This window comes from Rhizopus delemar, genomic scaffold (genome assembly GCF_000149305.1).
Source record: "Rhizopus delemar RA 99-880 supercont3.4 genomic scaffold, whole genome shotgun sequence".
NCBI lineage: Eukaryota > Fungi > Mucoromycota > Mucoromycetes > Mucorales > Rhizopodaceae > Rhizopus > Rhizopus delemar.
Window position 1 is genome coordinate 1,168,605 of NW_027137830.1, and position 14,497 is coordinate 1,183,101.

A 14,497-nucleotide genomic window follows, 5' to 3' on the forward strand; every position below is an offset into this window, starting at 1 on the left:
CATGAAAACCCATTGATACAAGGGTGTTTATTGCTGAACGGTAAGACATTGAATACCCAAGTCGCATGAGCATCCGATGTACATCCTTGGCTGTCTTTAGGGCTCCTTTAATCAGTAATACCTTGATATATTCCTTCGTAGCAGATGACACAAGTGTATGCCTACCACGTCTTGCGGGTACCGTTGGCCCAAATAGCTTGTTTCTATATCTCCTAACTGTCTTGGGATGGATATCAAATTCACCAGCAATATCCTTTGGGCTTCTATTGCTCATCAGTGCAGACTTGATGCTGTCTTGCGTATCTTGAGGTAAAGCGCGAGGCATAAGTAAGAGAAATGTCGCAGAAAGTAAGAAGAATATAATGAAAAAAAAAATTGTATGAATGAAGGAAAACAGCACCCATTTTATATTATTAATTATAGGAATGTGCTTAGCTAAAATTAAAATTGGTTTGCATTTTAATTGTAACTGACATTCCAGGTCAAATTAGAAGAGTACAAAATATGGTCTAAAACTGAGCTATGGAGTATCTAAAATTCGACCAATTATATACGCATTACTCCCTCATTTTCCATAATTGGCTCATCATATTTTGATGAAATACTTTACACATTAACCTCGCTTTAACATATTGCTAGCGACACGAGGCGACCTTCTCTTAATGCTATATGCTGCATGAAATGAAATTTTCAAAAAGGTTGTCCCTATTTTTTCACCTAGTGTACATCCGGAGATTAGTCACCTTAGGAAGAAAAAATAATGCTGTAGAGATCCAAAAATCTCTAAAAGAAGAATTTGAAATATCTTTAAGTGATAGTACAGTACGCCGCGTTCTTAAAAAAGCTGGCTTTATAGCGTTTGTCAAGCCTCAAAAACCTTTGATACGTAGCCAAAACATCATGAAACGTCTTCAATGGGCCAAATCGCACCAACATTGGACTGTGGATGACTGGAAACGGATCATATTCTCAGATGAGACTAAAGTAAATCGTTTTGCATCCGACGGAAAGGCTTATGCATGGAAACTACCCCATGAGGAATTGAACTCGCGACATGTACAGCAAACCGTCAAGCATGGAGGCGGCAATATCATGGTCTGGAGCTGCATTACATGGGAAGGTATTGGATGGATAGTTGATGTTGGTCATCGTATGAACAGCGAAGGCTATCTTGAGGTCCTAAAAGACGACTTACTCATGACAATGAGAAGCTATGGCTTGGATTCTTCCAAAATGGTGTTTCAGCAGGACAATGATCCGAAGCATACATCGAAGGTAGTGAAAGAATGGATTGACCAGCAGCCATTTGAAGCATTGAAATGGCCTCCTCAATTACCAGACCTAAATCCCATAGAGCATATGTGGGCTCATTTAAAGAGAGAGCTATTTCATAGCTATGAGACACCACCAAGCAGTATACATGAGCTATGGGAGCGTATAGGCCAGACCTGGTATGCCATTTCTAAAGAAGAATGCCAGAAATACATGGAAAGTATGCCGAAAAGGTGTGCTGCAGTTATTAGAGCAAAAGGTCTTTGGACTAAATATTGATTTTTTTAAATAAAGTGTGTAAAAATGTTAACTTATAAATGCCGTCAAAACTGGTCGCATGTACCGTCGGACTTTAAGTGCCAACTACTACCAGTATATTGGGTCTACTGTGATGTCTGTGTTACCATATGATTGTACAGAGTTTGCTCTTTCGAATGAACTATATTTCATTGCTATAGACTAAGAAATGAAGAAGAAGATAGTGCGTATAGGCAAAATATGAAAACATGCGACCAGTTTTGACGGCCACTGTATGTTACTATACTTAAAACTTTTTAAAAGAAACCATTTTTATACCTTTTGTAACTGTAATAAAAAAGAATCGTTTTCAGAGTTGTTAAACAGAGGTTCAGGTTTTGTTTCTGTTAACAAGTTGCACTACAAAATGATATGCTGTTTGACATCTTCCATTATCTCTACAGTTTTACGTTGCTGTTTAAGGAACTTACAACCTTATATCCAATATGCTAATCAAAGTAAGATTTTTTCATTATGAGCACTGAACTTGTATTTTTTTTTTGTTCTTTCTACCGTATACACTTTTCTCCACTAGATGCTTCATAGAGCACAGGATTTAATAAAGACTTTACATTTGAGTATCTCATATCCTATAGACGTATGTTAGACACAATATACAGTAGCGGACAAAACTGGTGCACAAAAATGAAAATAAGTATTGCATCTCCGCCATATGCCTGCGGCTTTTGTGACATATGCCATCTGAAAGGCAGTCTAAGATATACATTAGGATATGTAAACGGGAACTGTCTCGGACATCCCTCAGGCATAAGATCATTTTTAGTGATTTTTTGAATATTTCAATTTTCGCCAAAAATATAGTACTTGTCTAGCCTTCCTTCAATTTTCCTCATATCTCCCCTGTTTGCAATCAGATTTCACAATATATTAGTGAGCTTTAGTAGCTCTTGAAAAATACATAGACCCGTGCTTATTTTGTATTTCCCATTGAATTCCCCCTTTTGTTTTTACCCTATTCACTATAACAAAGTACCTGCCTTATATGCTTAAGAAAATAAGCAACTGTAAAAGCGAAGCTCTGAGATTTCGAATACACTTAGTTCGTACGGCAGCGGAACTTTTTAGGGTAGCAGGAATCTCCAAATAGACAATCAACAGGATAAGAAAGGAAGACAAGAACATCAAGGCTTGTGACCGTGGTAGTCGACCGGTCGTAGTCAGCAAAATAACTAATGCAATCATCCGCCTAAAGTTTCGACAAGGATCTTTACACACAGCTTCTGATGCTCAGCTCTTTTTGAGGTCCTTAGGATACAGTAGTAGCAAACTGTCAGTCAGAAGGCAGTGTAGGAAGCTAGATTTTGAGTCTGGAACTAAGGAATCGAAGATTTTCATTAGCTGTATAAGCCGGAAAAAGCGATGAAAGTGGTATCACGACAAACCATCGCATAATATAGACGGCTGAAAGTCCATCATCTTTAGCAATGAAAAAAACATGAATGTTATGAGTGCAGATAGTATACACTAATATTGAAAGCAAGTCAAGCAACCTTAGCGATCTTTTTACGGTGATCAAACAATGAAGCATGCTGGTGGCTCTGTTACATTTTAAGGCTGTATTAGATATTGAGGACCAAGATATTTGTGTCAAGTATACGATGCTGTAATAAAGCCATAGATATACACATGTATTTCGCCTACTACATACCACAAAAGCCTAGGGCATAGTGGTCTAAAATATCGTAATCTCTCGTTTCAGCATGACAATAACACAAAGCACAAGCCAAAGCATGCCACAATCTCAATATTTGATAGCAGGACTTCTGTGCTAAAGGGTTAGTTACCACTAATCCCGGCTTAAGCCTTCTTAAGCATGTCTGGTGGCAATTGAAGGCAAAGCTATGACGATACGATACTAGACCAAAAAGGATAGATGATCTTTGGAAAAGAATAGTTAAAGAGCTGGGCTCTATTATTGAAAATGATATACACACATACTACTAGCATATGCCAAGAAGAATATTCGATAATATCAAGAGATGAGATGATTATACAAAACCTTAGATTTTAGCCACTTTTGCGGTTTTTAGAAAATATAGATTTTTATAAATGAAAAGCATGCTCTTCGCTCAGTTTTAACAATGTCATGCTAGGAATACACGTAAATTACAATGGCTAGCATATCTTCCTTCTAATATAGTTTCATAGCTATTGCAATGACCATGAGCAAGTAATGGTAGCTAAAAGCTGAAAAAAAGTTTTGTGCACCAGTTTTGTCCGCTACTGTATATCAACAAATGATTACAATTTACCTTTAAAAAAAAAGCTAAATCTTGTTAAGTAATTGTAAAAGCATGTTATCCAAGTTTCTTCTATAAATCACTAGAATCAAAAGTAAGCATATTTTTCTTTATCATAACGATTTACTTTTACACTTTCACGGAGCCATGTGTTAATCGACTAACGTATAATTATAATTCAGGATAAAAAAGCAATTTTGGTGGAAAGGGGCAAATAACAAGATTAAGGTACAAGATAAATAATAACAATTGAATTGTTAGCAAATGTTTAGAATAGTGAAGAATAACTATGAGCCGTAAGAACTTCGTAGCAGGATTACATGAAGAAGGAAAAGAAGTACAATCGGAAGTTTTTTGTACTTTTTGAAACACTTGCAAGTTATAACGACGTCATTTCAGAGCATTTGCAAACGCGTTTTTTTTATTTTTTTTTTTGTATTGTTTTTGCAAATTGGATTATTTAATTCATGTAAATGATTAAAGCAATCATTGGTTCTATTATTCTTTAGCAACAAAACAAATAAGCTTCTTTGGCTTCAATAAACTGAATATAACAGAAAAAATTATAATAAAGGACAACTTACTCAAAACAATATTTTTACCGAATGAGGGAGTAGTGTATAAACGAATTACTTTATTGTTTATGGCTTGAACTTGATAATAGTTTATACAGCCCTTTTTTATATCTATTAAGCATTTACTACTTTCAACTTATTTCTCCATATTTAATACAAAACAGTAAAGATTCACAGCTATGACAAATCACTCTCAGTTCAATTAATACAAAAACATTGTAATGCAACTCGACTAGTCAAAGTATAATGAAGCAGTACTACATTTGGATACAAAGAAAAGTTACGGCAATCAAAACATCTTGTTTAATTTTGCTGAAATAAATAGAACTAATGGTACAGGCACACTACTAACTCTTCGCCATAGTGCTTACATATCTTCTTTTTCACAATTTAAGTTTCCTTTAAAAACATGTCAGCTGGAGCACAAGATGTAAAAGTGATTTAGGATATGACAAGTAACAAAGGCATAAAAAAATGTGACCTTTGTTTTTTTTTTTTTTTTACATTCTGGACCATGATTGAGTTATAAGTTGTCTCTTTTTTTGTTGTTGTAAATTATCTATTCTAAAAACAACCATAAAATATAGTTCAAGAAAGAAACAAAAAAGAAACTTGCAGAGCGTCTTTTTTAAAAAAAATAAAAAATTGCATATAATCTACTTTCTTTGCGATTGCTTAAAGAAACTAATGAATAGGGATCTCTTTACGACCATTACAGTCATCATGCACAAAAATGCAAGCTGTTTAATATCGCTTCGTTTCATCTTTTAATAGCATAACTCAGGTTGTGTATAGTTTAAAGCGTGATTTCGCCAAGTAGATCCACCCTATTTCAGTATTTACATGCCAAAAAAAAAAAAAAAAAAAAAGGTGTAGCAATAAAAAAGACTGAAGCGTTTTAAAAAAATGCGGAGAACAACTTAAAAAAAATGGCAAAAAATATGCTGGAAGTAGCATAAAAGACATTCCAGCAAGCGTACGGGTGCTTCAACTCGTGTTCTTCTGCGCCGTAGTGGTTACCAAGAACTACGTGAAAATCCAAATCATTAGGGGACAACTACAGATAGCCAAAGATGTGTATCGACTGCTACTAGAACCTGGGCTCTCTATACTGCATACAGTGGGTGGACTAATTGTCCCAGTGTTTCAACATTTTTTACTTTCGACTCCATAACTCGACCAATTCTTAGGCTATGCGGGTAGTTCTATAATCGTTAGAAAGGCCGCAGTCCGTACTACATCATATCAAAGACTCAGAGCTCGGAGATTAAGCCGTCTGAGTTAATCAGCAATAGAAAAAAACACCGCACTGGGACAATTTTTCCGCTACCCGCTTATTTTGCAATGCATTCCAAACATCGCTTTCTTATCAATCAGAAATCACCGGAATTTGCATACCAACCTTATTTATGACAATCTATGACTCATACCTTTAATGTAAAGTATAAATAGCCTTATGTTATCTTTTTTTTTTGCAATATTCTTAGTCTCTTTCTATACTGTACTTTTTCATCTTTATCTTGCCTCAAATGACTCGTACTATCAGCAAATCTGTTCAAAATCAAATCCAATTGCTCTTGGCTAGTAACATGACATATGAACAAGTTATGGAACGCATTCCCGGATTGAAAAAATCCACTTTAGGTAGGTATGCCAACAAGTTCTTTCCAAAACGGATGAAGGCAACCCCTGGTCGAAGGGCAACTATTGGTGAAACTACCAAGTCATACATCCGTAGACAAGTAATAAAGGGTGAATTCAAGACAGCCAAAGCAGCACATCAATATCTGAATGGTTTGGGGTATACTATTGGTTATTCTGGGGTCTTAAAACTTCTTAAAAGTATGAACTTCAGAGCTAAAATTAAAGCCAAGAAACCTCTGCTTAGTAAACAGCACAAGGAACGACGTTTAGCATGAGCTATGGCTCACAAAGACTGGACAACCGATGATTGGAGGCGTATGGTGCTTAGTGATGAGACTAAGGCAATGTTTTCGGGTCAGACGGCTGCAAATATTACTGGAGTCGACCAGACTATGCATTGCAGCCTCATCACTGAGATCCTACAGTAAAAGGTGGCAAAGGAAGTGTCATGGTATGGGGTTGTATCACTCACGATGGACCTGAGTATGCTTGTTGGATACATGGTAGAAGTATGAAAGCTATAGATTATGTAAATATCTTAGAAACTACCCTTATGGAAAGCTTAAAGTACTATGGATACAATCCTGAGGATATCTATTTTCAACAAGATAAGGATCCTAAGCACACTTCGAAGCTTGCTAAGCAATGGTTTGTGGATAACAACTTCACCAGTGATCATATCTATAGCTGGCCAGCCCAAAGTCCCGATTTAAAGCCTATTGAACACGTATGGCATCATCTTAAACTCAAGCTGAGTGTATATGACACTAAGGCTAAAGGTGTACATGAGTTATGGGAAATAATTGAAAAAGAATGGAATACTTTTACAGTGGATGAGTGTAGATGATATATAGATAGCATGCCTAACCGTTGCAAAGCAGTTATTAAAGCTAAAGGGGGACATACCCGCTATTAAATAAAATTTATGTTCAAACGGAAAAATTGTCCCAGTGCGGTGTTTTTTTCTATTGCTGATTAACTCAGACGGCTTAATCTCCGAGCTCTGAGTCTTTGATATGATGTAGTACGGACTGCGGCCTTTCTAACGACTATAGAACTACCCGCATAGCCTAAGAATTGGTCGAGTTATGGAGTCGAAAGTAAAAAATGTTGAAACATTGGGACAATTAGTCCACCCACTGTAGTTCAACAGTTAACGCGTTAGAATCAACGAGCTTCCATGCGAAGCTGAAAAAAAAGAAGCCATTTTTGACAAAAGAGCATACGAAGAGAAAGTTATCTTAGGCCAGAAAGTACCGCAGCTAGTATATTGATTCATGGCGACAAGTAGTGTTTTCAGATGAAACGAAAATTAGTATATGGACATCTGATGGTGTCAAGTACTACTGGGTAAGACCAGGCGATGCTTTACGCCCATACCACCTGAACTTTGTAGCTAAGCATCTACGTGCGCAATTATTTATGTAGAGGCATATAACTAAAACAGTGGTTGATATGGGTGTCAAGCTTACGATGGATTGTAAATTCAGAGGTTTACCAGCAAATGGTTGATATCACATACATGAGAATGCTAGGGTACTACAGTTTTGACAAGTCTCAATTTTACCTTCAGTTAGTTAAGAACCCTAACCAGAAGTTAAATTTGACAATCAAATACTTGGCTGTGACCAACATCTAATGTATTAACTATTAGCCAATGCAAAGTTTGGACTTGTATCCAATACAGCGTGTTTAGCACCAGCATAAACTTCAAATCAGAACTTATGACACACATGCATGTGACGTTGATTATCTATGGGAAAACGTTGATATGGAATGGAACAAGTTTATTATCTATCTTCGCAAACAATCTGTAGATACCATGCAACTAAGAAATGAAGCTGTTATTAAGGCAAAAGAAGAGCACACAGCTTCTTAATAAAAATGTCACTTTTTTGCAAAAATCAGAATATGGAATTTTTCACGTATCATAAGCCTTTCCTCCTCAGCTAGTATCATGTAAGTCATTTTAATAATGCTAACATACGTACAACAGGAGGTACTTTTATGCTTTAACAGGAAGAAAGTATCTGTGCATTAGTTTGCCTGGAACATGGAATTAAGCGAGAATTGAACTAAGGCTGCAACACTTTTTTCACCTACTGTAAGTGATTCTTTATTGATATGGATAAGAATGATAATAAAAAAGAAAAGATTCGTTGGATATTTATATAAAATTTGTTGCCTTGTTTCAGTTTTTTTTTTTTTTTTTTTTTGATCAATTTTCCTTAGACCGAACGTCTTCGATCTAATGATTCAAGTCATTTTGTTGACTTAAATCGCTAAAACGACTTGCGTCGGAAAGATTTTGTACAACCTGATTGCCTTCTTCGTCACAATGTCGCTGGACATCAAAATTTTTCTTGTGATCAGCATTGTTCTCTTCATCTAAAATTTCATCATTTGTACTACTGTAACTTGTCGGTTATACTGTAGTTAGATGTGCTTACGGAGGTAAATTTAGGTGTTTGGTTGTTAAAGTTGATAGAGTTTTTCTTGATAAGAGTAAGATTTAAGCAAAAGCTTGTTATATTTGTCGTTGATAGTGACCACCAGATCTTATGTGTAAGATCAATACGATGTTTCTTGAGAAGATATTGGGATTTAAAGAATATAATAAAAATATCAGGAACTTTGTAAGTAAAGATAGCCTGTTTATAATATGTGATTTTTTATTGAAATGAATAAGATATAGAATAATTGTGTCAAAGAAAATAATTGTTGGGATATTTATACTAGTTGTGATTGTTGTTGTTGTTTTGTTTGAAGTTTCTTTCATTTTTCTATTTTTTTTTCATTTTTGAACTTTGTTTGATTTTGAACCTTCTAATCTTCGCCAGCTTGACTTTGTGTAACGCTTTCATTTTGGTTTTGTGAATTACACTGTAATAGCTTGTTTTCTATTTAGGCCTTGTGTATTTATAGAGAGTTTAAAGTAGTTTTGAGTATAAAGTAAAGTTATATTCGAGTATTTTCTTGATAGGAGTGACCACCAGATCTTGTTTAAAGTAGATCAGTCTTGATATAAAGGTAATAGTAGCTTGATATGAGCTTTAACAGTAATACAATGAAGATACAGTGGGTCAAAAAACTGCACCAACGCAACCCAGTTTTTCTGAAATACAAGTATAGCTCTGTCAGTTTAACAGTAAACATTACGAAACTTGGAGCAAAAAGAGTTACTACTGTTACTATTTATTAACGCAAGTTTCCAAGTCCGATGCGGAGTACTGATCTAAAGAGCACTCAGTAAAAAGAGGAGGTCGGTTGGTGCAGTTTTTTGACTTTTTTAATATTAGTGGATCCACCCTTCTCTGCTAAGACTGCTTGCATTCTGTCGGGCATACTGTCTATATATTTGATGCATTATTTCTTAGTAAACGAATTCCATTCATTTTTGACTCTTTGCCACAGTTCATGGATGCTGGTCGCCCTATTATCATACATGCTCAGCTTTAACTTCAAATGATACCATATATGTTCAATAGGATTAAGGTCTCGACTGTATGATGGCTAATTGTCGATGTAAATCATGTCACTATCCTTCATCAATTGTGTTGTAGACTTTCATCGATGTTTAGGATCATTGTCATGCTAAAATACCGACATTTTCCAGCTAAGACCATAGTACTCCATAGTGTCTTTTAGACTTGTACCAAGGATTTTTTGGTATACCTCTGAATTCATCGTACCATTATAAATCTGACATGCGTATCCAGGTCCTTCGTTGGTTATACAGCCCCATAACATGAGACCACCGCCTCCATGCTTCACAGTAACGTCGATATGGTGAGGCTGTAAATGATCAAATTTTCTTTTCCAATAATACTTGCAGCCATCAGAGCCCCAAATGTTGATTTTCGTCTCATCAGAAAAGATGACACGTCGTCAATCATGTACTGTCCAATATTGATGCTTTTTCGCCCATGCTGATCGAGCCTTTTTGTGCTTTTCAGTCAATAATGGCTTTTTCTTTTTGATCTCAGCATAAATTTCAACTGAATGTAAGACATTAATTACCGATTGATACGACATAGGGCGCCCCAGCTCCTCCAACTTCATTTGCACGTCCTTGGCAGTCCTCAAACAACCTGTGAGCACTTATCTCTTGATGTATCGGCGTGTTGACTCTGCCACAATGCTCGGTCTACCTCCTCTTTTACGTATTCCATCGTGCATCCACTTATTTGCATACCTATTGACGGTATTTCTATGCATTCCAACCCGTTTCTCAATGACTGCAGGATCAGCACTGTTCTCTAATAATGCTTTGATACTGTTTTGAATATCGGATGGAAGCTTTTTGGGCATTTCTAATGATGGATAGATACTGACGATGTACAATGGGTTTGGGTAAAGCATGAAAAAAAAAAAACAGAAAACAATTACAAAAACTTTATTTGAAGGTCCCCAGTGTAGCTAAGTATAAGAAAGATTAGATTAAATCTGCCGGAATAGTCTCAGTCCGGACATATGATATCAAATACCTTGTCATTTTAAAAGTCAAAAAACTGCACCAACCGACCTCCTCTTTTTACTGAGTGCTCTTTAGATCAGTACTCCGCATCGGACTTGGAAACTTGCGTTAATAAATAGTAACAGTAGTAACTCTTTTTGTTCCAAGTTTCGTAATGTTTACTGTTAAACTGACAGAGCTATACTTGTATTTCAGAAAAACTGGGTTGCGTTGGTGCAGTTTTTTGACCCACTGTATGTGGCTTCAAGGGACTCGACTTATTGTTGATGGTTAGTAAAATAGTAATGATAATAAAAGATATTTGCTTTGAATGATATTTATTTAAAAATAATCAAAAGTAAAGTATGTCCAAAGTAAGTTTTTTTTTAAAAGTGAATTAATTGTTTTTATGGTTTTTATGAATTTTATAACATGCTTTAAATTTAAATTATGTCTTGATTTTAATGCACCTTTTAATTTTTGGACCTTGCATTAATTTTTATGTACCTTCGGGTCAAAAGTTATAATCTGCATCTTTACAGCACTACAATATCTTTCAACTTCATTAAAAGGAAAGCAACACAATGTGAAATCTTTATATTTCAGGGTTTGGATAGGATTGAGGTAAGTTGTTAATATAATATATTGTGATTTGAATAAGGTATTGGATATAGTATGTATCCAAAGAAGTAAGATTGAATAGATGTATGTTTGAGTGTAAGTGACCACCAGATCTTATTAAGTTGATCAGACTTGAATTGAATAAAAGAAAATAAAGATAAAGTAAAGATAAAATAAAAGGGATTTACAATGAAATATAAGTTTCACGGGATTATTGGTTCTTCCTATTTATATAAATAAAATATAGAGATAATTGGATTCAAAAGATATTTATTGTGATAAAGTAAGGTAATGTAAAATAATAGGTAAGATAATAGGATAAGATAATAATAATGATTGAAATATTTATAAAAAGATACTGATATTTATATGTTTTTGATTTTCATACTTTTATGCTGTTTTTGGTTTTTCTTTTGTTTTCTTTTTTTTTTTTTGTTGTCCATGAATTCCTTTGCTATTAGCATAGCATCGTTTGCTATTGAGATAGCATCTCTCCTATAACCATAGGGTTTTCCTTTTTCGTGCGTGACAATGTGAGATTCGATAATGCTTTCTTGTTTTGGTAGGCTTGATATAAGTTATTGATATAAAGTTTTAATAGTTGAATAAAGTATTGGATAAAGTAAGTTCCAAATAGAGTAGATAATTCGAGTTATAAGTTCGCTTGAGTAGAGTGACCACCAGATCTTGTTAAGTAGATCGGACTAATTTGAATAAAAGTAAAAGTAATGTGTAGAAGATAAAATAAAAAAGAGATTACAATGAAGTATATGATTCAAGGGATTATTGGTTCTTCCTGTTTATAAAATAAAAAGTATTTTGTTTCAAAGGAGATTTATATGGATAAGGTAAGATAATAATAATAATGATGATGCTTGATAAATTGATGATATTTATATGTTTTTGGTTTTTTGTGTTTTTCCTTTGAATTGTGAATTTTGTTGAGTTTTTTCAATTTCATTGAGTTATCAAAATTTTTGAGAATATGAACTTAGTTCAGGTCCGAACTTTCTTTGACAAGTGGTACAGTTTGACTAAAAGGATCTATGATTTCGTCACAACAATGTGATGATTGGATTTTGTAAGGTTTTTGTAGTATAAATAGGTTTGTACTGAATAAGTCTTGATATAAGATCAAAGGTTTAGATAGAATTTGATTCCAAAAAGAGTAATAGATTGAATATAAGTTCGCTTGTAATAAGTGACCACCAGATCTTGTTAAGTTGATCAAACTGTTTTGAGTAAAGTAAAATAAAAAAATAATATAAAAGGGTATTACAATGAAGTGTATATGCTTCAAGGGACTTCTTGTTCTTGATGTTAAGTAAAATAAAAGAAAAATAAAAGAGATTTACTTTGAATGATATTTATTTGAAATAATCAAAAAGTAAAATGAAGTAAAAACAAAAGTAGAAACAAGGCATGTGAAAACAAAAGTAAGTAGGTAAAGTATAAGAAATATTGAAGTTATTTATATGTTTTTGGTTTTTCTGATTTTACGCTGCTTTTGATGATGTAATTTTCTTTAATATATTGCTTGTTTGCGGGTTTAGGTTTTTAAGTATGTAAGTTTTGTCGATAGTGACCACCAGATCTTGTTAATAGTAGATCAAACTTGTTAGAATAGGTTAAACTCTTGAGGTTTAGGAATAGGTTTACAATGAAGATTATTGACTTCAAGGGACTTCAGTATTTAAAATAGAACACAGACCAAAGGGTTTCAATTGAACGCTTGATGGATTTATTGTTTTATAAAATAAAGAAAATATAAAAAGAATATAAAATTCAAAAGTAAAGTGAAGTGAAGTGAAGTAAAAATAGGGATAAGATATAAGGGTATTTATATGTTTTTGGTTTTTATAATTTTATGTTGTTTTTGGTTTTCAAGCAAAAGAGTTGATACTCCGTTTTTAAATAGGTTGTTACGCAAAAGTTCATTTTCTAACTGGCGTGGTACTAAAAAAAACTTGACTGTATATCTTTCAATGATTTTATGGATATTCTATATTTTTTTTGTATTTTTCTGGATTTATCTGTATTCATACGTATTGCTCTTTTTCCGCTTTCCATCACTTTCCATAGCTTTTTGCCTTATTTGGAAAGCGATAATACTTTAATACAAATAAACAGCATTGACAATAAAAATAAATACAACGACAAACAAATATAATACAGAAACCACTACTATGGCTCCTGTTAGTAGAGGCCGTAAAGCTTCAAAGCCTATTCTTTCTAACGAACAAATACAAATCTTAACTGCACAGTTTAATACTCAACGTCGACGACTTGTATGCACCAACTGTAAAGAAACTAACTCCTTTCATCGCAATGGATCCATAGCTGGTGACCCTCCTCAACCTTGTTTTGTTTGCAAATCCTGTGGTAAAACATACAGTGCACCAACCATGGCTGAGATCTGCGAATTGGCATCCACTACAACAATGCTATCTCAACCCCTATCCCTTGACGCTATGATGGAAACTTCTAACACTCAAGACGATAACCCAGAGGCTATGCCTGTTTCTACAACAACAGCAACTGATATTGCTAGTCTTCAAGCAACGATTGAACGACTCTGTGCCGAACTCAAGCAAACGCAAGCTGAACTTAAGCAAGCACGTACTGAAATAGACATGCTTCGCAACCAACGTACTCAAAATCTGAACCAATCAACAATTGAGACCCACGATACTCAGTTTCCCTCTTTACCGTCAACTGCCCAGTCACTTCCTCCTTGGAAAGATACAGCCCGCCTCAACAGTATTAAACAATCAATGTTTGAAAAACGCCAACAACGCCGTATTCAACGACAGGAAAATGCTGCTCGCTTTTTACAACCTCCGTCTGAAAACCAAGGCTTTCAATATATTTATATTCCTACCAAAGCCCGAGTTCCCATCGGACAATTACGAAACCGTCTCCGTAGACTGGACATCAATAACAGCAGAATCTTGGACATTAATTATCCCACAAGAAATATTGTTGCCCTCTTAGTCCATAATGACTATGCACCTGAACTTCAAGCACATCTCCAAAAATTCAAAGTGACTGTAAATGAGAACTTCAACCCATGCGACGGATCTATCCTTATGGATCCTAAATAGGAACAGAACACTAAAGAAGAGCGTGACTCCCTGGCTTTTATGCATCACTGTGATCGCATGAAGCGAGCTATTAACTATATTCGTGTTCCAGTTAAAACTGCAGTAGCGCGCTATTTTTACAATCAAGGCTGGATCGACAAACAAACATTTACCGAAACACTTACAACTACTGGATCTAAACCAACGGATGTCTTCTATGTCGATCAAGACGCAGATATGAACATCTCAGACCTCGATGACAATATCTCCCAATTATAATGAGTACAG

At 34.8% G+C, this 14,497-nt stretch overlaps 5 protein-coding genes across 5 annotated transcripts; 4 read left to right on the forward strand and 1 right to left on the reverse strand.

Annotated features, from left to right (window-relative positions):
* Positions 1-226: 226 nt before the first annotated feature.
* On the forward strand, positions 227-439 carry RO3G_05947 (uncharacterized protein; the record flags this gene model as incomplete). Its single annotated transcript, XM_067660537.1, has 2 exons — positions 227-309; positions 424-439. 2 exons carry the CDS (start codon positions 227-229, stop codon positions 437-439), a joined length of 99 nt encoding a protein of 32 aa, XP_067516638.1.
* A 756-nt stretch (positions 440-1,195) lies between these two features.
* Positions 1,196-1,306, reverse strand: RO3G_05948 (uncharacterized protein; the record flags this gene model as incomplete). The annotated part of the gene is made up of 1 exon (XM_067660538.1): positions 1,196-1,306. The coding sequence occupies one exon, from the start codon at positions 1,304-1,306 to the stop codon at positions 1,196-1,198; it is 111 nt and encodes a 36-aa protein (XP_067516639.1).
* Positions 1,307-5,934: 4,628 nt separating this feature from the next.
* Positions 5,935-6,324, forward strand: RO3G_05949 (uncharacterized protein; the record flags this gene model as incomplete). Its single annotated transcript, XM_067660539.1, has 1 exon — positions 5,935-6,324. The coding sequence occupies one exon, from the start codon at positions 5,935-5,937 to the stop codon at positions 6,322-6,324; it is 390 nt and encodes a 129-aa protein (XP_067516640.1).
* Positions 6,325-6,327: 3 nt separating this feature from the next.
* Positions 6,328-6,896, forward strand: RO3G_05950 (uncharacterized protein; the record flags this gene model as incomplete). Its single annotated transcript, XM_067660540.1, has 2 exons — positions 6,328-6,473; positions 6,611-6,896. The coding sequence occupies 2 exons, from the start codon at positions 6,328-6,330 to the stop codon at positions 6,894-6,896; spliced, it is 432 nt and encodes a 143-aa protein (XP_067516641.1).
* Positions 6,897-13,312: 6,416 nt separating this feature from the next.
* Positions 13,313-14,488, forward strand: RO3G_05951 (uncharacterized protein; the record flags this gene model as incomplete). Its single annotated transcript, XM_067660541.1, has 2 exons — positions 13,313-14,176; positions 14,231-14,488. The coding sequence occupies 2 exons, from the start codon at positions 13,313-13,315 to the stop codon at positions 14,486-14,488; spliced, it is 1,122 nt and encodes a 373-aa protein (XP_067516642.1).
* Between the last annotated feature and the right edge of the window lie 9 nt (positions 14,489-14,497).